At 39.9% G+C, this 25219-nt stretch overlaps 2 protein-coding genes across 2 annotated transcripts in view; one reads left to right on the top strand and one right to left on the bottom strand.

Moving 5' to 3' along the window:
* Positions 1 to 878: 878 nt before the first annotated feature.
* On the top strand, positions 879 to 16945 carry LOC110986654 (uncharacterized). Its single transcript, XM_022248695.2, has 9 exons — positions 879 to 1035; positions 4400 to 4537; positions 8093 to 8239; positions 8757 to 8892; positions 9059 to 9165; positions 9652 to 9796; positions 10187 to 10377; positions 12869 to 13037; positions 14235 to 16945. Exons 2-9 carry the CDS (start codon positions 4406 to 4408, stop codon positions 14390 to 14392), a joined length of 1185 nt encoding a protein of 394 aa, XP_022104387.2. The 5' UTR covers positions 879 to 1035; positions 4400 to 4405; the 3' UTR covers positions 14393 to 16945.
* The window catches only part of LOC110986653 (uncharacterized), a 29379-nt gene continuing 20699 nt past the window's right edge, over positions 16540 to 25219 (bottom strand). The window contains exons 3-4 of the mRNA XM_087135164.1: positions 22081 to 22220; positions 16540 to 21172 (exon numbers count right to left, since the gene is read on the bottom strand). Of these exons, the coding sequence (XP_086991290.1) occupies positions 19213 to 21172; positions 22081 to 22220 (2100 nt within the window). The 3' untranslated portion in view covers positions 16540 to 19212. The remainder of the gene's footprint in view (positions 21173 to 22080; positions 22221 to 25219) is intronic.

Here is a 25219-nt window from a genome sequence, read left to right as displayed (position 1 = left end):
GATGCTGTTTCCAAATGGCTACTTCCCAGTACGGGAAATATCCTTCGTTTTGGGGGTGGTCTTCTTCGGTTGAGACTTTCTGAGAAAGTCATGGCCCAACCCACCAAAAATTGAAAGGAAAATGAAAGATGACGAGTTGATCATCATTTTCCTATGCAGCCTGGATACCTGTGAGATTTATGAGTATTTTAAAAAGAATTTTGAAGTACATGTATTGGAATTTATCACTGATGTCTATGGGAATTAATTTAGTGGGGTGCACTCTGTAGTCTTTCCATGTATTTGGAACGCTATAGATCTACCCGCCCAAACGCGCACGACTTATAGCCTACAAGTATTTCTACCTTTGCTGGGGACGTTGGTTGCCTCGTCCCCAACTTACGAATAATCGACCATTTAAGTCGGAACCCGGCCCAATGTGTTTCTAATCTTACACTAGAGCTGCATCAATGGATTTCGACTGAAGTCCACAGACAAACCACGACTATATAACGATCTGTCATCAAGTCTAGGAACGCAAGGGGTTTTGTTCGCAGAATTGAAGCCAAATATAGATTTGTCATTAACTTTGAACTTCTTTTTGCGGTACACGGGTTTGAACTCCAGACTATACACGTGTATTCCATGACCCACTTTTGTCTGCGCAAACACGCGCAACCATCCGCCATATACTCATTTATTGACCGAAATTTCATTCAAATGACAGATGTCGTTATTTTTCAAGGTCTAAAACTGATAGATTATCATAGACGCAAGCACTATCAAATGCGCCGCCCAACCTAATCTGAAAGTCAACACCCCAAGTCTGAAGTAAATTAACAATTAACTAGGCTCGTCACCTGCTCATGGGACGAATTATTCCATCGCCTGATGACGTAGGCGGCTAAACTGGCCCTAACCTGTCGGGGAAAACGATACGCGTAAACAAGTAGCCCAACTTCCGTTTTAGTTCGATATACAGGCGGTCTGGCGTCATTTATGAGGTGGGAGTTTTTCAACCACATACGAGCTGCTGGCTTCGATATTTTATTACAGGTACATATTTTTCTTTTCGAGTGAATATAATTGGACGATGTTAGTAGAGACTGCCTTTGCACATCTTCATACAGCACTTTTTAAGTTGTTTCTTTTTAGAAAAAGTTTTAAAACACCCTTAACCCCCAGGGAGCGTCTCATATTATAATTCGGAACGTTCCCACTGAAACGCCGTACTCTCATTTCGGAACAGTCGCGTTCCACATGGAACGATGTGTTCCTTTATGAGAACGATCCGACGGGAACACGCGTTCCCGCCGGAACGTCCTCATTCGGGTAGCTCCATATCGCCCTTGTACAAATCTTCAGTTCAATGTCCCAAAGCGGAGCCTGCCATGACAAACAAGCATGTGTAAACTATTTTGCTTTTATGATAACCCTAATTTTGAATAGGAATTGGAAGTAAACTGAAGATGGAAATGTGTTGTGGCAAACTTTGTTAATCTGATGATGGAAATTTTGTTTTAGACTGAGATAAAAAAAGAAAGAAAATTACTACGTGCAGCATGAGAGCATGCAGAGTATTATAATGTCGGTGTGTGTATTACTGCGCTATAGGCTGCAATACCAACGCCGAGCTTAATTGCCTCTGTCGCGTCGTTCAACCTTTCTAGTGATTTTAAAAGACCTTACCCTGCACCCCTTTCAATTACAGGTTAGATGTCCAAATTGTTTCTAATATGGTGGAATACGTATGAGTAGAAACATTGCGATGGTAAATCCCTGTACCACGCAAGGCCGTCAATGAATATAACACTCGCGAGTGCAGACGTTAACACAATACATTACTCTAAATTCAGTACATAGTGTCATGGTGAATATGGAAAAGAAAAGCGGTAGAAATGTTAACCTTCATGAGGAGTAAATCACAAAATGCTGCACTCCAGCTGCCGTGCTTCAGACACAGGGTCTAGGAAATAAATGCCAGAAATCCTTCTTCCCGATTGCGAATGTAACAGTGGGACCATTCCACTGGGATCACGCGTTCCCAGTGGAAAGCTTCCTGGAACGGTCCATGCACAAAGTGGAACGCCGACGTTCCAGTGGGAACGGTCCAACGTAACGGGAACGTTTCCGATTTTTGAGACGCTCATAACAGGGAATACTAAATTTTTGTGAACAGACATTGATGGTTAACCGTGACTGTCGAAACTTGCTAGGGCATGAGACTCATGTTTTGCGAAGTATGCTACAGCCCGTACATTTTAATAAGCCTGATAAGGTAAGGTATATGTATACGAATAGGCAATAGGAGATGGATTCGGGTGGATTCCGCGGACATAGTCGGTAGCAATCCAGTTGAGCAGTACCAGACAGAGCGCTGGCACTTGTGGTGCACTGCTAGACGTGATATTGATGCAGCAGCGGGCCCGGGGATGCGGCTCCAAATGCCATTCCGTTTGAGGATGAGCCAGGAGAAACTGGCGATTTTTATTCCTTGATTCTTGATGGATTGAAGCGATCCTATACATCGCCGATTGTGACCATGAATAACTTCCAAAGTTTTCTCACTGTAGACCTGTGTAGGGTTGGCAGAGATTGCCAACCACATTGAAAACACCCCTGCTGATAGTTCATCCTCATCCCCAACCCTTCTATAATTCTACGTTATAACTCTTATTTTCCGATTTTCCACTCGGAGACAATAAATCCTTGGATTTCTTGGTCACCGGCCTTTGGTCCGGCCTTAGGAATCTTGCGTACAAAACCACAATGGTACTTTTGCCATTGCATAAAGAGAACATATAGGTGCAAAGGGAAAGAGTGGGCGGCTTATCTCTTTTTGCACGCAATACTCAAAAGACCATGATAAAAGAAAAAGCCTATAAAAGCATACACTCAATTTGCGCGTACTTTCTAAAGATAAACCATATCTGTAACAAATTCGTATTGCATGTATGTCAATCATTGTAATTCTATTAAATGCTGAATCGAGAAACAACAGTTTTCCTTATTCATTGCATTGTCTGCTTTTCATCACAAACAAGAAGAAAGCAAAATCTATATTTCCGAAAAATTAATTTTGTTCCAACTCTATGGCACGCAAGGAGGAGAAGAACCTGTTCCGTCGTCTTACCGCTGATAAAAAATCTGATTTTCTTTATCGGGTTAAAACGTTTTGCCCGATTTTGTTCACAGCCCGAACACCATGCCATAAGAATTTGGAAAAAAACGCAAAATATTTCCGTTTTTTGCAAAAGTTTCCAGAAAGTTAAGAAAAAAATGTTGAAGCACTTTTAGTCAACCCTAAAGAGTCAAGAGTCTGGACCGCCACATCGTTAATCAGGTTGCACAATCTAGTTTACAAGGTATTTTTCAGCAAGTTCTTCATTTAGCTTGTAGAGCCTTATTGCGCTTGCCGTTTTATAATTCTCCACTTACATTGCCTATAGGCCTATCAAGTATTATTAGTTATTTTCAACGGTTCATTGCTCATTTGAATGCATCTTTTAGGAGACCCACAACTCTATTTTTAATTCTATTATCAAAATATTAACGCCCTGATTTTAACTACGTGGTATTTTGTCTCAAAAAACAAGCGTTATTAATGCATGCATTAATGATTTATGAAAAGTATAGGGTTGTTAAAAAAACACACGTCGTTTCGAAATGAAAATTACATACCACTGCGGCCATGCAGCTTTCACTACGCTTCACGAAAAATTTGACTGATGGTGATTGATTACTGGTAAGTTGAAACGTGGAAAGAAAAGTGCAAAGCACCAGACAAAAGTTGACCACCAGTATATAGACAAAAGGGAGGTATAATTAAATTTCGCTTAGCATAGGGATGTTTAGACCAGCCGTTTAGCTATTTCTGAAAAGGAGAGACAAGCCTAGTTTCTTTCCTGAAAGTTCACGCTCACGTAGAATCTCTGTCAAACATTCTGGTTAATATTTCTCCACTTAAAAACTTACATGTATGTAGTTGTTCTGTTTAAGACCAGGTTTACTTTTTTAGGGGGCGTGAAGCCTAACATTCCTCCCACTTGACCGGATTAGGGAAAGAGTGAATACCTCACTCTCACCAAGAGTGAGTCCCTTGTAAATCCACTTCTAAAGAGTGCAAACCACTCCAAAATAGTGACCACTACTCCAAAGGAGTGAAAATCACTCAAAAAGAGGAACCCCTAAGGACACTGTTTTTCGAGTAGTCCCTTACATGGCGTCTTGGAAGAATTTCACTCTTTTTTGAGTGGTTTTCACTTCTTTGGAGTGTTTTAATAAGGGACTCACTCTTTAAAAGTATTTAACTTGTTTGCTTTTGAGAGTAAGCAGTGACAGAGTGCGAGAAATGGAATTTATAGGTTGCTGAAAGTAATTTTTAATTATTTTTCAATCGATTTTCAATCGGTATTTTCAGTGAACCATGTTGCGCCTCGCTCTAGCCCTGCTGGTGCTGTTTGCAGAGAGTTATGCTGTACTTCACGAAGCACCTTTGTACAGAGCCAACCGCGCCCAGAAAAACATGGGAATGGGGAAATACTTCATTAAATTAAAGGTAAAAAAACGCGTTGACAAATCACAATGCGCGAAATCTGTCAACCCTTTCCAAACGCGCATTGGGTCGACAGATTTCGCGCATTGTGGTTGGCCAACGCGTTACAAACTCTTGGAAGCGCCCTATTGTGAAATGCCGGTATTGACTGGTCATTTCTTCCTCAATCCTGTCTCAAATTTTGTCGTATCTTTTATACACTGATGAAAATCCGGGAGCAGTTCCAGCAAAAGCGTTTCTAAACTGACAGCTTCAGCACAGGAGTAATCATAACTTTCGACTTAACTCACGAAAGTGCTGATGCTGATGTGTGAGGATTGTTTTAAAATACACGTTGATAGTTCTCGATGCAACAACAAAAATATACTCAGAACATGAAGTAACATAATACACCAACCGATACCCTTCCAGGTTTCAAACGAAAGTTTTGGTTTACATTTCATACATCAAAAAATACAAGCACCAAGGCTCGCATAAAGTAACCGGAGGAGGGGTTCAGAATTCATGCGTGTAATGTTTTGAACGCGTGCAAAGTAAATTTTTCGCAGTGTTTCCCCGGAGAATTTCTCAGCGCAGTTAATGTTCACCGTAAAAATCAGATGACTATAGGTCTTTACACGGTGAAAAAACCAGTACAATTGTTATACGCATCAACCTGTCTTATGTTATAGTGGACACGGTTGATCACCTGCCTACATGGTGTAAAGCTGAAAAACTATGATTCATAGCAAAAGAAAAAAATGTATTTGGGCCAATCACTCTCCAAAGTGCGTTTGGAGTAAATACCGCTTTCGGATCTTATCTCTTTCAAGGGAATAAAAAACCTGCCAAGCACAGATTATTATGCGTTACATGAATGTGAACATGGCACGGCGAATGAATACAACTGCAGTCCAATAACTCCCTTACATGCTATTTATTTAGGAAAACTTGAATTTGAAATTTTTATCAAACGGGAATTTTAGGGTGTATTTTGTTTTGTTAATTTTATTCCCATTCATTCTAAAAAGCTATATGAGAACACACCACTTAAGTATCAATAAAGGTAATCCGAATTCAGAGGGTTTTGCCAAGGTTATTGGGTAACCAAGAATAGCTCATTAACTTTCCACTGATACCTTTCTTGTATCATTTCTGTCACAGAAAACCGAAAAGATTGTCATTAAAAACGACAAGTTCAAATTCGATTTTGGCTAGCTGGACTTGTGATATTTCCTTTGACAGGTTTCCCCGGTCCATTAGGCTATGTAATCAAATTCAAACGATTTTTTCGCAGCTCTTTGCTTCATTGTTTCTTTTACACACGATAGAGCCTTCAAATTCGTTTGCAAGCATCAACAAGACTGTACTTTCATGCATTAAATTTCGGACTGAATTCGTTCAACTTAAAATTGCACAACCGTCCATCAATTTCCCACTTGGTGACAGGAACACCATACAAACCAACGCGCACTGCAGGCCGACACGTGTCTTTGCGTTAAATGCAAACAGACAACCTTTTAAACTTCAACACATCTTTAGAAATAAACGTGTTTCGGTGTTCAGGAAGTGTTATTCACACCCAAATGTAACGCGACTAAATTTACTAAGACATCAACACGTATTTGGTTAAAAAATAAACACCACAACGAGTTTAGCTTGGGATTAATAACACCACAACACGTTCGTAAAATGCTACGATGAATTGCCTTCAAAAGGCATTAACCCTCCTACGCAAAGATGCACTCTCAACACAGTCGTCCTATCAGTCAAAATCAGTCAAGTGACATAGGATATACAAAATGTACTGTACAGGGGAAGTGGACGGAATATTTGACTGTTTTTGACGGTTACAGCAAAAGGAGGTTTAAAAGATTATTTAAAATCAAATATTTATTTTACAGTGAAGGAGAAATTGTTACTTTGTCTTTCGTTCACATTTCGAGCCTTCATACTGGAGAAGGAAAGTAATGTATACTTCAAGATAAGAGAAATATACGAGACACGAAGATGCGTACAGAAAAGAAAGGGATAACACATACATAAACAAATATGAGCAATGTAGCTACGTTACACGTATATTAGCTTGTAAAATGCCATACAATCTCAAACAACCAATCAGAAATATACTTCTAATTGTTTGATTTCATTTCATTTCTCATCCAAACTATAGGCATTCCCACTTTGTTCATGTGTATATTATTATTCCTTTATGTTATAGCTATACGCGTGCTTACTTGGGCAATGTCTTACTATTGAGTTTTGTGTTAACCCCCCCCCTTTTCATACTGATTTAAACGGTGACAAAATAAGGTACATCGAAGGTTTATGTTACATAAAAACGTTGCACATACTTCACGACCGCTTGCCAGTTCATGAAACTGCACGCCCAAACGCTCACCGCGGAGGTGTCCGCACGAATTTGAATGCTCTTTTGATTTTTTTTCTAAATTGAATGCTGACTTTTTGCTTAGTGTGCATCGCGTATTCATACAGTTAAATTGAATGAATGCTTAACTTTTTGAATGGTGATCTGGTGTGTCAACCTATTTTGTGTTAAAATGAATGAAACTGTCGTTAATTCCAATTAATTATACATATATTGTCAAATATAACTTTAAACAAAGCAAAGTCAAATCTGAAATCTATCAACCACTTCTAAAGGCGGACATGATGTTATAGTTTCACAATGCGGAGGGACAAAGTTGAGGACTGGCATGTCAGTCAAAATTGACCTTTGTCAGCATGCTCTCAAATTCTTACAGAGTTTCCTACTTCTTTATGCTGTGAGTTTTGGTATTACCACATTCAATTTAGTTTTCGAGGGCACAGTTTGGTCTTGCGTTCGGGTTCGCTGTAGTCATGTTTTACGTTTACGAGTATTCCACGTCATTTTTCACCATCCGTAAATTCAATTGATTACTGCCTTTTTCAAAATGCTGTAATCATATAAACTGTCAAGGCTTTCTATCTTTCCTTTCTGTCGTTTTTGTGTGCGGTGTCTCTAATTTCAAAATTTGAGCGTTCAATCGAGGTACGATATGTATTATTCGCCATCTTTCTGTAAAACTTATTCTGCAATATTTGTTGTTCAATGAATAATGTTTTGAATTAAATAATATTTTTGTATCATTCTGCTATTTGTGTTTACGGTTGTCGCAAATAGAAGTCAACGCCGAATACTTGTCCCTACACTGTGCACGTGTAAACGTGTTATTCAGTTTCTCTTAATTTGTCTTTAATTATCTGGACTATTTCAAATGAAAAGTTGAAGTTCGGTAATTGCTATCACGAATAAGTTTTTTCATTTATGTTTCTCCTCGTACAACGGAAATCAATTTCAATGCAATGATGTAGAAAAAATGTCATTTCATTAAATTTAATTCTTGACCAACAGGTAAACGCTTATGAATGACAGTACTATTTGGATATGGAAAGACTGCTCAAGGAGACAATACTTTTGACGTTCGAATAAATTCAAAAGTTAGCACTGCGTGACTCGCGAGTTGAATTCTGCGATTGTTAATAAACAATACAAGCTAGAATGTCAGACAACACCTTTTGTTTCATTCCTAATAGGACGGGCGTCATGTTGATGCACTCGTTACTTCACTGTCACAGTCTCATGGTCCTTTGCGGAGAGGGGGTGGTGAAAGGGTCCTGAACCAACATAAAGATGTCATCCACGGGCTGGAAGCAAGACTACCCTTAGCCCTGATGAATGTGGTGAGAAAAAGTGCGGTGGATGCGCGTGAGACATAACACTTGGTGCACTGAGATATATATGTACCATTCAGACGATTGCTAAACGACCTCATGGCTTACGAAAATTGCGTCACGAGTTATGATGAAGTAAGTCAGTCTCGAGATGCAAATCTTGCAAAATTAAGCACACTGAGCGATATCGTGTAGTCGATTTGTCCTTGCAGATATCGGTGCTCTCACTGACTTTTATTTAAAAAAAAACACAGAACCAGCCTTCAGTTGTTTTTTTTTACATTTAAAATGATTTTAAACGGCATAAGTCAACAGACAAAACGGTATCAATCTGCATCGCTTCATGTTTTTTTTACAAAAGCTAACAATTTGTATAACGTTTAAAATTCGGATCGTATAGACGTTATATGAGAAAAGGGAGAAACACGGAAGATGTTTTAAAGCTCTTCTGTGGAAGACTGTGCTAGAGGATCGAAACCTTTCATGCAAAACCGACACCTGAAAGAGCGATTCTATCTTTTCTAAGATTCGACGCAGAAGCGATGTAGAGTACGTGCAGGAAATTGGTGTAGTACAACTCGGCCAAACTCCAGCCCCACTGTGGAATATTGACCGAATCAACCAGGACGCGCTGCCGTTGGACGGCAACTACGACATAGAAGGTAACCATGCCATGGGATCTCGCGCATATTTTGGTTAGGCTATAATTTTATTGGGGGTTCTATGTGCTCTGAACACTTTTGAGATTTTTTTTATTTTTAAATTTGTATGGGAGCTCCCTCCTGAATCCGGGCTAAAATTATCAGTCATCGGCTTTTGTTGCTCTAGGCACAGGTGCAGGAGTGACAGCGTACGTGATCGACACCGGAATCAATCCGACCCACCAGGAATTTAAAGGAAGAGCGCAGATTGTGTTTGATTCTTTCAATGCAGATGTAAGTGTCAATTTCTGCTTCAGACCACGCACTCACGTGCTTTCTTTGTCGGCAAAAGGCAGCGAACAAACGACAGCAAGAGTAGCACAGAGCTCTTGGTAGATAAAAACCAATTTTTGATATTTTTTTCGACCGATACCGGTATTCGTCCCGAAACGCGACGACGTCACAACGCGCATATCGCATTGCACAATAAAAGATAATCATGTGTTGGCATAACCACGCTACTATTTGGGTCCGGATCTCATGTTATTTGCTAACTTCTAATTAAATTTATGTCACAATTCCTATATGTAACCCAACATCAGACATTTTTTGCGATTTAGACCCCATCATTTAAACACCTCTCGTGCGTAGAGGCCTCAAAATTCTGATAAGTTAGTTGGTGGGCGCATCGGTGATTTTCATTTAATTGGGGCCTAGTTATCGCCGTACAACCTTCAGTTTCCATGCTAATCTTACGAACTCTTTCGACCGCATGTATAGGGCAAGGACTGCAATGGCCATGGTACGCAAGCAGCGGGCATCATCGGAGGCGCCAACTTTGGCGTGGCTAAAAGGGTCAACCTGTCCTCTCTGAAAGTGTTTCCTTCGTGCTCGCTAGAAACGGATGAGGGTAGTGTCGTAGCAGGTAGGCCTACACCAATCAGTGACACGTGATCAATCTTACAGTATTCTAAAATGCTTAAAACACTTCTTCCATGATTTTGATTTGCACTGGTTGGACAGAGTATAGACCTATTTTTGGTCCAACCTTCATTGATACCAATATCCAACTGCTCAGCTACTATTCGCCTCCCGGTGGACATTTTCTGACATGTTCCTTCTTCATTTGATATTTTGCTGTGTTTGAACTTTCCTAAATCCGTTTGGAAAACTTTGGATGGTCCCCCAATTTACTTCACCGGAAAAGTTCGATCGAATTTGTTCCCACACTCACAAATGTAGGTCAGCAATCGGAAGTGCTGATTGGAAATATCTGACAATTAATTCAGTTGGGTGCTTGTTCACTTTCCTGCAGCCTTTAACTATCTGGTGACAAGGATCAAACAGCCGGCTGTGGTGTCTACATCGATTTACGTGCCTGGCGGTTCTCAGTACTTGGATGATGTAATACGTAGCTTTATTACCAAGACAAACGTCACCGTGGTTGCCTTGGCAGGAAACTACAACTACAATGCCTGCACCGACTCGCCCGGCAGAGTGGCTGAGGTATGATATGCGTATAAAGTCGCGCAAAGTTCTGAATTGTTCGTGTCGACACAAGTGGTTAAAAAGGGACCATGTGATTTATTTTATGAAAACCCTTGAAATTGCACCTTTGTGCCCAAATAAATTTCGTTTTACTTTTTAATTTTAACCTGTCTTTTGCAGCTTTTAGTGTTATGCTCATGCAAATTTGCACATTCATGACAAAATTGTGATATCATTCTAGGTACTGAACCTCTCTGTTGCATTGATTTGTGCCCCCAAAACTGCGGGATTTCTTTCATTTTACAATCGTTAATTTCCATTTGTTGGGCAATTTATTATTGCGTAAGTACGTGTACATGGCAATAAGCCAGGGAGCAACCTTTTCTCAAAGAGCAAATTTGGGGTTCAAAATTTGAACATAAAAACAAGTAACCTGAACAGTGTCTTTTCCCTGATTCAGATCACAGCAATAGCGCCCTCACTTTCCGAAAACGCTTGGGCATTTCCATGTTTAACTTAGAAAGTATGCATTTCGATACGCTTAACTCCAAAAGGATTTTGAACATTTTTCATACATTGAAGTGGAGTACATAGATGCACAAAAGTGAATCATAGAAAAATCCATTGCATGGATCAGTAAAGACTAGATTTCCGGACATATTTACTGGAGAAAACGTCAAAAGATTTCTGAAATATCAGCTTATGTCAGGTAAAGGCCTAGGCCTATACACTTTGCAATCGTTTTTAACAATTTCTTGGGAATTTCCGATCACTTTAAAACAATCTCGCTGTTGACAGATCATTATTTCTAGTCAACTGACTTCGATGTGAGAAAACGAACTGGAAGGAAAACCAGTAACTAGTTTAGAACCGATTAACTATTGGAAAATGGTTACAATGTAGGCGACGACTTTTAGTTTCAGCAAACAGAATACATGTATATTTTTGGACAACTGTGACAAAGTAAACTTAACAGTGCTGTTGATTTTTCTCTGAATAAAAGTTATAACACGATTTGCATTAAATGTAAAAATGGCCCATCACATATTTCAGTATTAAGATAAACATTGAGTACCACACAAGATCATTCCATTAGCAATTCAAATGACTCCAACTAAGGCTGTAAATTGTTCTATTTTTAAGAACAGTGGATTTATTCTCTCTTTTGACACCAGCTGTTCCATACATCTGAAAGATTACTGCGCCGAGTATTTTACTATAGGTATTATGCAAATGACAGTCTCAGATAAAATGTGCGAAGTAGCGGGTCTTTTTTATATACAGATACTCAGTTGCACTAATCAAGGTAATAAACTTCATCGACGTTTTTATAGCAAATGATTTTAACTGAAGCCGTTTAATTCATCAATAAAACATGCTCGGTTTTGTTCCATTAGCATCAATGTTTGTTTCAGACAATAACAAAAAATCGTACGGCGCCGTTTCACTTGGCAAGGTCGTACATAAAGCTGCCAAATTGTAATTTGAAATTGCAACCGCAAAATTGTAATAAAGCGGCTCCATTATTCGCAAAAATACATGCATTTTTCGTGACAAAAGTCCCAACTTACGTTGTGGACTTGTTGGATGTGCTAACCGTTTTTCTGAGTGCAAATGAAACCGTGCACATTCACAAAGATGCACCATCCGTATCCCCACAAAAAGTATGTAATATTAGGAAACATCCAAACTACAAGAGCCATTACACATGATGCAAGACGGACGAAGCATTTCCACAGGAAAACATGCGCAACTGAATCTCTGACCTCATGCTGGACATCCTATTGGGCCGGGTGAAAAGCCATTGTGAGTTTCCATGGTGAAAACGCCGTTCTAAACTTGACCATATTTTGACGCATACTGCGCAAGTGCTGAGAGCAGTTCAAGCAACAAGGCAAATGGAAATATTGCTTTTGTATTCCAGAGAGATCCGGTTGCATGGATGTTTCAATATGCGTCATATGTTTCATATGACGTGTGATTTGATACAGTTAATTGGCTCTGTAACCAAACTATGGACCTCGAGCTGTATACCAAGAGAGGGCGCTACTTTCTTGGTAACGGAGGTTCCTTTGGTCGGAACTGAATTTCGTCACGGTCGCATCGCTACCAACAAAATGAACACTCCCTACCAACACAGACCTTTTCAACCGATGAGGGGGCGCCTCTGCTTGAGGCGGATAAGATGTCCAATATGAAGGCAGACAAATCAAGTCATGTATATTGCACATAACAGTTTAGTTGAATGGGCGAACACATTCGGGTAACTCAGTTATGTGTTGATATAACATACAACCACAGGTTGTGCTTAAAACAACATGTTAACACAGACTGTTTTCACTACATGCTATGCGTGAGGACGTACACTTCACAGATCAGTTTTGCAAGAAATTAATATGAGCAAGTAGCCCAAATTCTGAAAGGGGGCCGCCCACAAAATACAGACATTTCGCATTCACCGAAGATCAATAAACATAAACAAGACTGTGTCAAATGATTGTTTTGACAGGTTTTGACAGTGGCCGCGACGGATGAGCAGGATAGGCGGGCTTCTTTCTCTAACTACGGCACTTGTGTGAACCTCTATGCCCCCGGTGAACACATCCTGTGCGCCACGTACACAGATGGCGGGTACAACTACATGACGGGGACGTCTGCCGCATGCCCACATGTGGCCGGTAAGAGTGTATCTTACTCCGAAACGGCCGGAAAGTCTCCCCAAATGCCTGAAGATTTTCGACAACGCCAACCGTAACTCTCCAAAGGCATTTAACTAGGCCGGCCATGGGCAATTAAGCAATTAAAACAATTCTGAGCGTATCACAGCAAATTATCCTACCATAGGCGTAAATCCCGGGGGATGAGGGGTACATATCCCCCTACCTTTTGGGGGTAGGGGTGGGCTATTGAATCACCCCCCCACACACACACACACACATTTTTGTGATGAGCAGAAATATTGAAGTGGATGGTGAAGAATTTTTCAGACTTTCGACTAAAATGCATTCGTTGTCACTCAAAAAAAAAGGACAGACAATTTAAAAGCCATAAATATGTCATTCTGAATAAATATTACAGATGGACATTAATATCACGAACATCGACCTCTACACAGAGTCAAATTGTGTCCCCCTCCCTTTTGTTCAAATTTTAATGTCATCCCCCGACCTTTCCCCATCGCCCATGCCCCCGATTTCCAGATTTACGCCACTGATCCTGGAGGACTTTATCGACGGAATTAGGGTAGTTAAAAGGATAACGAAAACATCGAAGACGATAAATACAAGGCTACGTTTCGGTATGCGCAGGCGCGTTAGTTCAGTTCACAACGTTGTTTGAAATCAAAGCTTATTATTTTATACATTCTTCGTAACTGCAACAGTCTTGATCAGGGCGTTGGTCATTACCCGCAAAGCAGTCGAGATTCAGCTGATTCGCATATCACAGCGGCCGCGTAAGGGCGCTGTTTACCTTGACTTTTCCATTGCACTGCACACAAAAAGCAACGGAGGCAACAGAGAGTGCGGTGCGGTTAATGATGGACCCCTTGACCAAGGTTATAACTAGTATTCATGAGGCATGCCCTCAATGCAACGGCAAGAAATAATCAGAGGAAAAAATGTAACTACAAGAGACGTCGCCTGAAAGTCTGTAAAGAAAAAATAATTCTTGTTTTGTTTACTTGCCATGCATGTTTGTCTACGAAGTATGGCAACAAAGAGTCGGTAGCCGCCGCTACATCATTGCCGTTTTACTTTAAAAAAAGTCATATTCATAGCCCAATTACATATAAACAACAAAAAGGAACAAAACTATGTATAAAACTCGTTTGCATTTATTTCTCAATCCTTTGTCTCACGCTTTCGCATTCACAGGCGCTGTGGCCTTACTCCTAGAGAAGTCCCCCGACCTAACGCCCCGTGATACCCATGAGCGGATACTGCAGCAAGCTACACCGGGAGTGGTCCAAGACAGCAAGGGAGGACCCAACCTCCTGCTCCGGGTCAACCACTCCTCCCCAACTGCCCAATAAGTGCCTTAAATAGCACGGGCAAAGGCTGTGTCCGTTCCAAAGGGCTTCCCAGGCTTCGGCTACTGTCAGCGCGTCTCCGCTTTCTTCAAATGATGCAAAGCCTATAGCAAGCTCTAAACAGATCCGGCTGCAGCCAAATACTCGTCCTTGAGTACACGTACTCACAAACTACGGGTGTTTAGGGGAAACGTTTTCTTAATTCACCATTGATTGCAAGTTTGAACGTTTTCTTAATTCACCATTGATTGCAAGTTTGGGGTTGGACATATTTTTAATTAAAAATCCTTGCTTTTGGATGGAACTGCATGAGGGATGAAAATTGATTCTGGTGTTTTTCATTCTTTGTCGTATTTGATGGGATATATATATTTTTTTGAAAAGGTGGTGAAAGACGGTGTTATGTAGGACAGGGCGAGTGTGGATACACCTGAGAAGGCACCAAGAACAGACTTAAACTTTCCTTCAAAGGATTTCATAATCTTTGCAATAGACAGCCTTACATTTATGACCCTAAAATTCCTCCCTCAATCATGCTGACTTTTTTGGCACCGGAAGTCAAACTCTTCCAAAAGCCTCGTTCATTTGCGTCAAATATGTGTATTTTGACATTAAGACGAACTTGACGGCATAAAAAAATATGCGCTCCTGTGACAACCGGGAAAATAAATAACATGAGGTTGAGCAATGTCCCCCCCCCCGCAGCCATTTGATAACTGAAGCTAAGTTACTGTCAGTAATAAGCACCAGTATACAGGACAACTCAAGAATCTGAGAGATAAAACCAACAGTGTTGTGAATCATGATCACCAAGCAGCAATTCGCCTTATAAATTTTCCCTCTGAACTGAGAGAGCACAGCCCACTGGCTCGATGGTACAACATAACATGAAAGGCGACAAGAAATTACAATCTTGGACAAGAAAATGTCATCTTGCAAATGAAGTGAAAGATAGAATTAATCGATAGAGGTAATATTTTCAGATCAAATCTTCACTTTTGAAAGGGCATTTTTAATATTAACACATTTATATGTTCATTTTCTTTTACTGATTAAAAAGTGCAGATTTTAACATCTTGACGTAGCTACATGTAATTTATAGCACTGAGTGAACTGAGGGAACATTTGGACAGTCTAAAGATTCAGGTATTTAAGAATTCAGGTAAAGGTCAAAGACGGTGTATTACTAATCTCTGCAAATTTCTCACGATTCGGGTTTTGTTTAAGCTCCAATCAATGTGCTTCATTGCAGATCTTTACAATGCAACTTTGTGTCTCAGTGAACCTTATTTTCCGCTTTTGTTTCACTTTTTAAAGGGTATTTACTGCCTTTTTGACTTTTATGCTGAGTATTTTAACATTCTTGGGCAATAGTGTGATATCAACCTGGGAGGAACAGATTTTACTGCCCTTTTGGTCGTATGCTAATAATATTTCCATATTCATGAGCAAAATGTAGTGATGTCATCCCGAGAAGAAAGTCTCGATGTTGCATTTGGTTGGAACACAAACAGTCCTGCATTTTTGTAGAATTTTGCTAGACTAAACTTTCTCTTTTGTGCTGATTCTTGCTATATGCATAACAAAAGGCAAGCATCAATCCCAATACACCGAAATACGTTATCTTTCGTGCGGCAAGTTCGATCAAGGACCATAGGTAGCCATAGTTCGACTATCTCTGATCGAACGCACGTTATTTGACGATGGTTGGACTACTCTAGTCAACTATTCGTTGCTATAAACCATTTTTAATAGCACAGGGGACCAGTTATAAGAAAAATGCCGGGAAAACAGTATGTCACGAGTAAACGACCATTTTCACTGTAATTTTTGCTGTTTTGCCTTCCTGCAGCCACCCTTTTTTCCCCGTCGGCCTAACGACCTAATAATGGTTGACTGGGGTTTCGCACTTCTAACTTCACTCCACATGCGCTAGGTACGTCACGAATCAACCACTAGTTAACTAGAGGTCCTTGATCGAACTTGCCCAGATAGAGCATACATCACACTAGCGTCCTCAGTAGCACGGATAGCATGGATAATTTTCAAGATTTAAAAAGTGTAAAAGAAGACTACAGAGATGCAGAAAAATCGTGTCTAAGAAAATTTCACTGCAGCTAAAAACTTTGAACGGAAGCAAACAAGGAGAGTTTCAACAAAGTATCTAGTTTTATTTTGTTTGGTTATCACTGAAGTCTATGGTGTAATTAGAATTTAATAGTTCCAAAAGATATTGTCACTAGTAGGACATAGTGCATAATTGTAATGCAAATGTGAGACGGTAACTATTTATTTGGATTTCCCCCCCATACACTTTTATTGGTGAAAATGGGTGATAATATACAATACCATTAAGTAAATTAGTATGTCTGTAGACTCTGATTGCCATTTATGTTAATTCATATGCAATCTTGTTGTTTTGTTATTGATTGTAATTGTAATGTCCATGAATGCAATAACTTACTGTCTCACTTTACTTTGTAACAAGCCAATGGAAGGTAAATTTCTATGTGAATTTTTTGCATGGGCAATAATAAATTGGAATCTGAATCTGAATATCATTATCCATAGTATTATTCAAAAACATGTTCAATGATATTTCCAAGAGCATAAATCTGAATTACCGTACTTTCGGCGATTTCAGTTTGTATTGATTTGAGGAGCAAAACATACCTACATGTCATCCTACATCCGGCTCATGATATGACGGGTTTTATTATGAAACCACACGAATATTAGGGCAACATAACTTTAGTATGATACACATGACAATAATACCGCGGAAATTTATAACACAAGTAAAAACAACCAAATTCTATTTGTTGTCAGTGACAATGTTTGGAGATAAAATTTTAGGCAGATATTCAGCAGTCCTCACATATACTTCCTCTCATGTAATTGGTCATAACATGGTCCTCCACTAAACGTCCAAACACAACCATCCAGTATGAGGTCTACGGGCAATGGTGTACCCCCTTACCCCTACTCAGGCAGTAGTCTGTGCCCTCCTCCCACACCTGCCCCGATTTTATCAATTGGACAAAACCAATAATTATTTACCCTATAATGCCCCCGTCGGATATGGACACAACACAGTAAATACGACTCGCGGTGTGTTTGGTTGTTTGCACATCCAAAAAAGAGTGACGCTAATGGTATCCCATTAGAGATTGCTTAAAAATCTATGCAAAGTAATTTGTACATACATTAAAAGTATCAGTCAGTTTTTCTTTTGACGGCAAATTTAACCCCCTTTCGATGACTGCGTGGTTACCAATTCAATGAAATCACCGTTTTCCAGTAGTAGCACGGACAAGCTGTCTAATGCATGCGCATACTACTGGGCAGGTCTATTGGCCTGATCTGCAATTGTAAAGCTCGGGTCATAGTTTCCTGAAAGTCAATGTTTTGAATCAAACTGATCAAAACTGTAAAGTCATCTACATGTAAGTGCTTCAAACTGACTTTCTTGACCGTTTACATGTACTTCATCATCCTCATTATCAACACATATCAATGCCAGTGATGAACAGCCCCCCCACTAGTCATCCCCTATCCCACACGTCAACACAGATTTACACCACTGTAAACTATATAAGAGTTCATAACACTATCTTAATCGATTTTTTGTTGTTCTTGTTTCGTTTTTCTTTGTATTTGTTGAATTTTTAATTACAACAACATACATCTGAGCCACACCACTGAAAGTGAAAAGCTGTATGAATTGGAACATTTTCTGTGGACATTTCATCAAAGGCAACCAACACGGGTAAGAGTTAATAAAGTAGTCTTCCATCATGGTTTGTGGAAATCAACAGAAACAGCTGACACAAGTGAAGTCATAAACCCAGCTCTGGTTCTGTTTGTTATGTTGCTGACATGCCTTACAATTTCAAATGAGCTTTAGATACTCTTTCCTCATCCATTGCAGTGAAAAAAAAACCTGGTATCACATTCTTCAGCTGCAAACGTGGATGCAGTACATATACCCAGTATAATTTCCTTGCCCTGTTTAAAACATCCAGAACTGTGTCATGTCTTTCCCATTTAATGTAGTCCTCTTCTCACAAACATGTATGTACACAGATGTTAAAAGAAACTCAAAGAATAATTCATGCCAAGCACCTACGAAGAGAAGGTACTGATGCAATATAGTATTCTCCTCCATTATTTCTCTATATTACATGTATTATGTCCAAATTTTCAAAGTACGCTGTGACTTGATGTCAACTTCTGATGTTGAGAATAAAAGTCACCAACGCTATGCAGGCAGTGAATGGATTCACATTCACATCCATTTCCTCCAAGTTGCCTACAATCCTTCATTATAAGCACTCATGACTTCATAGTGATCCGCTTGTACCAGATAGAAGTCTGGGTTGAAGCTAATGGGCACCAGCCAATGCAGATGAAATGATGTGCAGAATTTGACAATCACATTGCAATGCCAAAATACCATGGCAAATTGGTGCGTGAGACACAAAGAACTTTCCCACAAAGCTACTCATGAACTTAAAACAGAAATTGTGCCAGATATACAAATTCCCAGAATCTATGTGTGAAATTTTTTATACCTTTACAGCATGACAAATGTGCACTTATTCAAACTGTGGTCCATTTTCCACAATAACAGGCTAATTATGTAGAAAACCTGTTGGTGATCCTTGAAAGATCCCAGGAAGTCCATTTTCCAGAGGCTACGCAGAACAGAACACCATTGGGCTCACCAGAGCAACGTTTTACAAGATTCAGGTTTTTCCACTGGATTTTAAGTCCAGTGAAGAAGCTACTGTAAAAAGAGATGGTAAGCAGTTGAAAGATGATCACAATGACCGATGCCCTCGTTGGTAATTCACAAGTCGACAACACACCTCCCACAGGTCTGTGACACTGTGTGCAAATGGGAACAACACTACACTCTGGAAACACTTGAAGCCTGTCAGACTTCCCACAAACTTCGCAGAGAGAAGCCGGGCCACCTCTACGTGGCATCTGTCTGGGTCAAAGCCAGACGAGCCGACGTGCAGTGATGCTGGGTCATGCGGCAAATCCAAGGCTGGAAGGTGGTGCGCTGCGACACCCATCAAAGAGAACAGGCTCTCTATCATGAGGTCGCCTTCTCCTATGACTCCATCCCCAGTCTGCAGCACAGACAGGACACCGCTACCTTCCAGGAGGTCTCTGTTGGAGGTGGCATCTGACACAAGGTCCGACGAAAAGACTATTTCACCAGATGGAGAGAAACCGACCAAGCCTTGGAGTTTCAGACAGCTTAAGTGATTCATCAAAGACTTCTGCTGTACCCTAATTTCCATGCGGTGAAGGAGAAGTCTTGTGTTGCTGTACTGGCCCTGGAACCCGACAAGTTTGGAGGGTGCTGAGTTGCCCCTTGTGCTTTCTGCTGTACTCGGCAGCGTGGTTTTTAGGTAGTAAGTCCATTGTAGTATGATAAACTGGGCACAACTGCAGGAAGGTAAAGTGAACCTTTCTGCCAGGTCTTCTGGGGGGAGGTCTAACCATACATGGCACAAGAAAAGGAAGAGCTCATCCATGTAGGGAATGACCTTCCTTGTGAAGTCACCGCTGCTCCCACACGCATGCATCATTTCTGCAGCAAGTTTCTGCGCACTCTGCCATTTGCTCGACCTCTCTGATGCCAAATCATCAGGCTCGATACGCCAGAAGAACCTCATCAGCATGTCAGCAGACCTGAAACCTGAGTAAAACAAAATCTTTTCATCTGACCCAGAGTAGCGGTGCAGTCCAAACCTTTCAACACTGATGACCTTCTCCAGTTCCTTGATCTTGTCCAAGGCCTGATTCAATTTCAGGTCAGTCTTCTGTGGAGATGTCGGGTGATCACAGAGCAGGTTAGCAATATTCAATGCATCATCCGCAGAAGCACTTGTCTGAACTGTGTCTGGGGCAAGATGGGATCCAGAGCCAGTATTACTGAGTTTATTAAACACTTCCCCGTACAAGTTTTCATTATCATTACTGCCGGACACGGGTTGTTCTCTGAGCTGAGATGCCAAGGAAATTGCACCCTTGTGACTATTTGAATCAGAAAAAACACTTTGAACACTAATGACCCTGATTGGTTTCACATTTGAGATTTTAGCCTTTGGAGTTTTACCCCTGAGGGGATCAGCTTCGGTGTTGTCTCTTGGAGTATAGTAATGATGTTCTTTTGTCACAAACTGAGCCAACTCGGTTAAGAGTTGATCAGAGGTTTGGTCTCGGCTTTCATTATCATTCTCAAAGCTGCTGACACCAACAATTTGAGGAATGATCTCTCCATCAGAACCTAGAAGGCCATTGTCAGACAAGTGACTGCTGTCAGTCTCAAGTTTGACACATTCTGGCGAAGCAGTTTGATGTCCATGCGGAGTCGCATTCATGGAAGCAATAGTGTCTGAAGGTAAAAAGTCATCTGACAAATCAACTATTTCATGTTTTACATCCACTTGGTGAATGGGAGAACTATCTGAGCTAATTCCTTGGCTGTTGTCATCAGAATCTGTCACTTCAATGATCTCACAAACCTCAGGATTATATGGAGCCTCCCAATTCCCAGCATTGTATCGTCTACAATTATCACTTGTGTTGGGTTCTGTGCTGAGTGACCTAACGTTTGGATCGAAATATTGCTGTTTTCTAGGAATTTCTGAAGAGGTACTCAGTCCACTCGTGGATGTCTCAGAGGTCAGGAAGGTGGTTGCTTCCTCTTGCTTTTCAAAGTATTCTCTGATCTTCAGAGGTGGCATTCGTGGAGATCTGAATCTGGACAAACAGGGAAAGCAGAGCATCAGTGACAACGGCTTTGCCAATCTTCACTTGGAAATGTGTTGCATGCCAGTGTATGTATAAGGCTTGACACTGACATGTTTTAACTTATTTGCACAGATGTGAAAAAGTGGACCCACTGATACAGGTAGGTCTGACAGTGCCCTCATAAGTTTCGGCACAAAACTGTGAGAAAAGAAGGACTAATGACAGAGAAATAGCTACATGACAGAGAATGTCCAGAAATGGATGAGTTTATTTTTCATTGTTTCTCGTATTGAAGCCAAGGGTGCCTCGACCTAGGCATTGTAGCCTGGAGGCCTAGAGAAACAACAGACAGAGAAGATAAAAATACTTGTTTTCAGAAATGTATGTCTCTGAAAGAACAAGAAATGTGCTTCCTTGGTGTTGATTCATTTCATCCTCTGTGACATGCCTCAGGGGCCTTATGGCTTTTGCCCCAAAGTCACAGTCAAGCCCCTAAAAAGTTAGCCCTGGAGGGTACTGGCCAATCAATCTTTCTTGTGATTTTTATGAACAATTTCAAGCAACGTTTTCAAGACAGTTTAAATCTGGCAGTATTTTACCACAACATTTTGAAATCCTTCAAAAAAGAAAAGTCATCCAGCTCATCTGTAACAAAAATATTCAACATTACTGAAAAATCTAATTACCCAAACTCAATTATTGCAAACAATTTGACTAATTTTTCAAAATCACACCCATTTGTTCACCAACCAAACAACAGTCCTCGAGGTTCATTAAAATAGGTGTATTAAAATATTACAGAGTCTTTTTGTATTTTGCATGGCTATGGCCAAACAACATACATACAGTCTACACATCATCAACATGTACATTGTGAATGTAACTTGGATGAAAATTTCACATCAAAATGTACTTACGAGGAAATGTCTTTCTTCTTTCCAAGCAGATGTGACTGCAAGGTTTTCCTCTTAGATGTTGACACCACACAGGTCTCTGTAGACGCGTTTGGGGAACTGGCAACAAACCAAGGCCGCTTGAGACCCAACTCCTCTGAAATCTGATTTCAAACACAAAAGACAAAGAGATTTGAATCTTTGGAACTTCAGAGTAAATACTTTCCATGAGGTAAACAGCTGCAACTTATGACTTCAAGCTTACCACAGCCAGGTAAACACAAAAATTGTGGTGTCCTTTTTAATAATCCGGTTATTATAAGGTTTCATTAATATGTGACTGATCAAATTTATTTTTTCAATGCACAGAGTCAATATGGCGTATTCATCAGACAGCATTGGCGTTATTTTGTTCAGGCAACCAACTTTCTTTCCTCTTGTGAATATTTTCTGAGATGGCACACATAGAATGTTTGATTTCTATCATTGTTTGAAATTGTTTTCATGAGAATTTAATATGAAAACCGATGCACTTCCTTTTGGTCTGAACTGAACCCAAGAATTTGTAATGGCAAGCACAGTGGTGAGCACTAGACTGAAGGATAAGATCAGTAAACCCGTTCAGTGAGACATTCATGCCAATTGGAGTAATTCTCAAAATGGAGCAACAGTTTGCTCTATGGTTTAACTACATTGTATGCACTATCCACTATTATGCAGTGTCACACCAACTCAACTGCATTTGCAGCCTTGTAAATTTGCTGTTGAAATTCACAAATAAAAAAGCGAGATCCTTCATTCCAATCGCAGTCTGAAGACTTCAGGAAAATAACACTGTAGTGGGACGCTACAAGGAGGCCCAGTCCCATTGTGAAATGGACCAAGCATCAGCACAGTACATGCACAGAGACAGAGACAGACTCAGCAGGATATTTGTAGCCTTGATTTATTGGTGACCAGCAACTGTCACAGGCATCCTTACAAGCTATATCCTGGAGTGACAAAAACCCCCATTGCCTGAAATAACAAAATACTGAGAGCTCCCAATGATCAAAGTGTATCTATACAAACTGTTCATTCACAGACTATAGCATACATGTGTATCGCTGCTTACATGGACATGTACTGTACATAGGATACTTAAAAGTGAACGGCAATGTCCTTAAACATCATAACACATCAATATCACAAACAAAACCAAGAAGAACATGTCCATGTATTCACTGGGGGTTTCTGTGTAGACTATACTACAAATTCGTCATGGGACACGGCCTACGCAGACGTAAAAATGGGTGCTGCTGACATCAAAATATACCCATGCTCTCTGCGTCCCTCTAAAACTGGAACTCCACGGCCAGCCCAGTCAAAGTTTTCAACCGTCTCTTATACTGCATTGTTTATATATTCACAGAGTTCAAGAGTTACTTACCAAGTAAATTATAGTAAAGTAACGTGAGCTTCAATTAACACATTACCAAATATCACATAATACAAGGGGTTATTATTGTACAGGACAATAATTTGATACAGTCAGTCAGTTGTCTAAAATAATCTTTGAACTTATTTTCCTGGTATATGTCTACCACGTACAACCAGCCCTTGCGCACGGGAAGCACAAAGGTCACCAAATAATTACTTGGCATACAAATATGCAAATAACCCAGATACAATGTAGATCAGCTACACAATATGCATATCCATGTGTTAGAATTAAAACAGTGAGGCTGAGGCATGGTCTCCTACAATACCAATATTACATGCACACAATGCAAATTTTTCACAACTTTTTCAAAGCTTTCTGCGGACAATTTTTTTTACCCATGGATGACTGTGTGTGCAGTATTCTAATTAAAACTGGGAAAAAGAGTTTTTAACACTAAAGCTACTTCAGCTCAGTTTTGGAATGGAGGGTCGTGATTCCAGAACATGAAATTACTGTTAGACATCTGACACTTTCTGACCACTTTTGGTATTTGTCCAATCAAAAGCTGATGTGATTGGACAAACGTCTGAATGAAATCCCAAGGTTAAGGTTCCAACACAAAATCCGGTTGGTATTTTGCTGCTTTCCTTATTACTTTTTTTCTCCTTTTTTTCTTTTCCTTTTTTCAGCTTTTCTCCAAAGGGTTTGTACACGTCTTTTTGTCACCCTAGACTTTGGTAGTTTATCAGACCTTTATCAGACAATCATCTAAGGATGGTCCCACAAAAAACTCATCACGATGACGTCATCACGTGATTTATTTTTGAATTTTGAGTATCTAATATTTTACCATAGGTTTTGTACACGTTTTTTGACTACACGCTATTATCAAGCTCAATGAGTGAGTAGTCTTCAACTTCGACCGAGAATTACTACCAGAACGAAAGAGAAATCAGATTGAATATTCCCTCTCTTCGATGACAAATATGACCAAAAGTCAAAGTATCAAGTAATATTTCATAAAAATTTCTCAGTTTAAGCACAGATCACATGACATGAATTTAAAGAAGCAGTTTTTCTGCATATGCATTTGTAGTCCATTGACTTTGTACATACATGTATTATTAAGCCACCATTTTGGTAACTTTGTGATGTTGGATCACTATTAAAGTGATAGCCAATAAAGACTCTGATAGAAGAATTACATTAACGTTATGATGTCATGATGACATCATCATCTGATTTATTACAGAGTTTTCAATATTTATTTTAGCCCATTGACTTTGTACACGTTTGCAAACCACCATTTTGATAAACTTGAGATCTTTGAGTGTCATCAAAGTCACAGCCAACAGATACATGATAAAAAATTTGGCTTAATTTATGATGTCATAATGACGTCATCAATGACAGTACAGTACAAAAGTACAGTAAGTTAACATGAAGTTAATTACTGAAACCGAGGTCTATCTGTCATTATAATAGTGCCAGGAGATGTCTAAATTCACGGTACATATTCCCAGTTTTACATGTGTGATACATGCATGAAGCACATGAACATGCATGTACACCAGCTCTGACACATAATTTCCATGTAAGCCTACAGGTACATGTACACCTGTAATGTGCATGGTACGTGGCTGGATTGGTTTTATGCATGTAAAACACGTAGATTGCAATGCGCAGAAGTGTCTAAAATAACTTATGAAAGTCAAACAGAAAAATCTAGCTAGATAAAAC

This window comes from Acanthaster planci, linkage group LG03 (assembly GCF_054643075.1).
Source record: "Acanthaster planci isolate LZ-2023a linkage group LG03, COTS_SCS, whole genome shotgun sequence".
NCBI classification, from domain to species: Eukaryota; Metazoa; Echinodermata; class Asteroidea; order Valvatida; family Acanthasteridae; genus Acanthaster; species Acanthaster planci.
The sequence above is the reverse complement of the archived record's forward strand: the minus strand, read 5'-3'. Positions and strand labels throughout refer to the sequence as shown.

Coding starts and splice junctions, on each gene's coding strand:
- LOC110986654 (XM_022248695.2), top strand. CDS start 4,406: ATGTTGCGCCTCGCTCTAGCCCTGCTGGTGCTGTTTGCAGAGAGTTAT. Junction 8,240..8,756: donor CCTTAGCCCTGATGAATGTG/GTGAGAAAAAGT, acceptor ATCTTTTCTAAG/ATTCGACGCAGAAGCGATGT. Junction 8,893..9,058: donor CGGCAACTACGACATAGAAG/GTAACCATGCCA, acceptor TTGTTGCTCTAG/GCACAGGTGCAGGAGTGACA.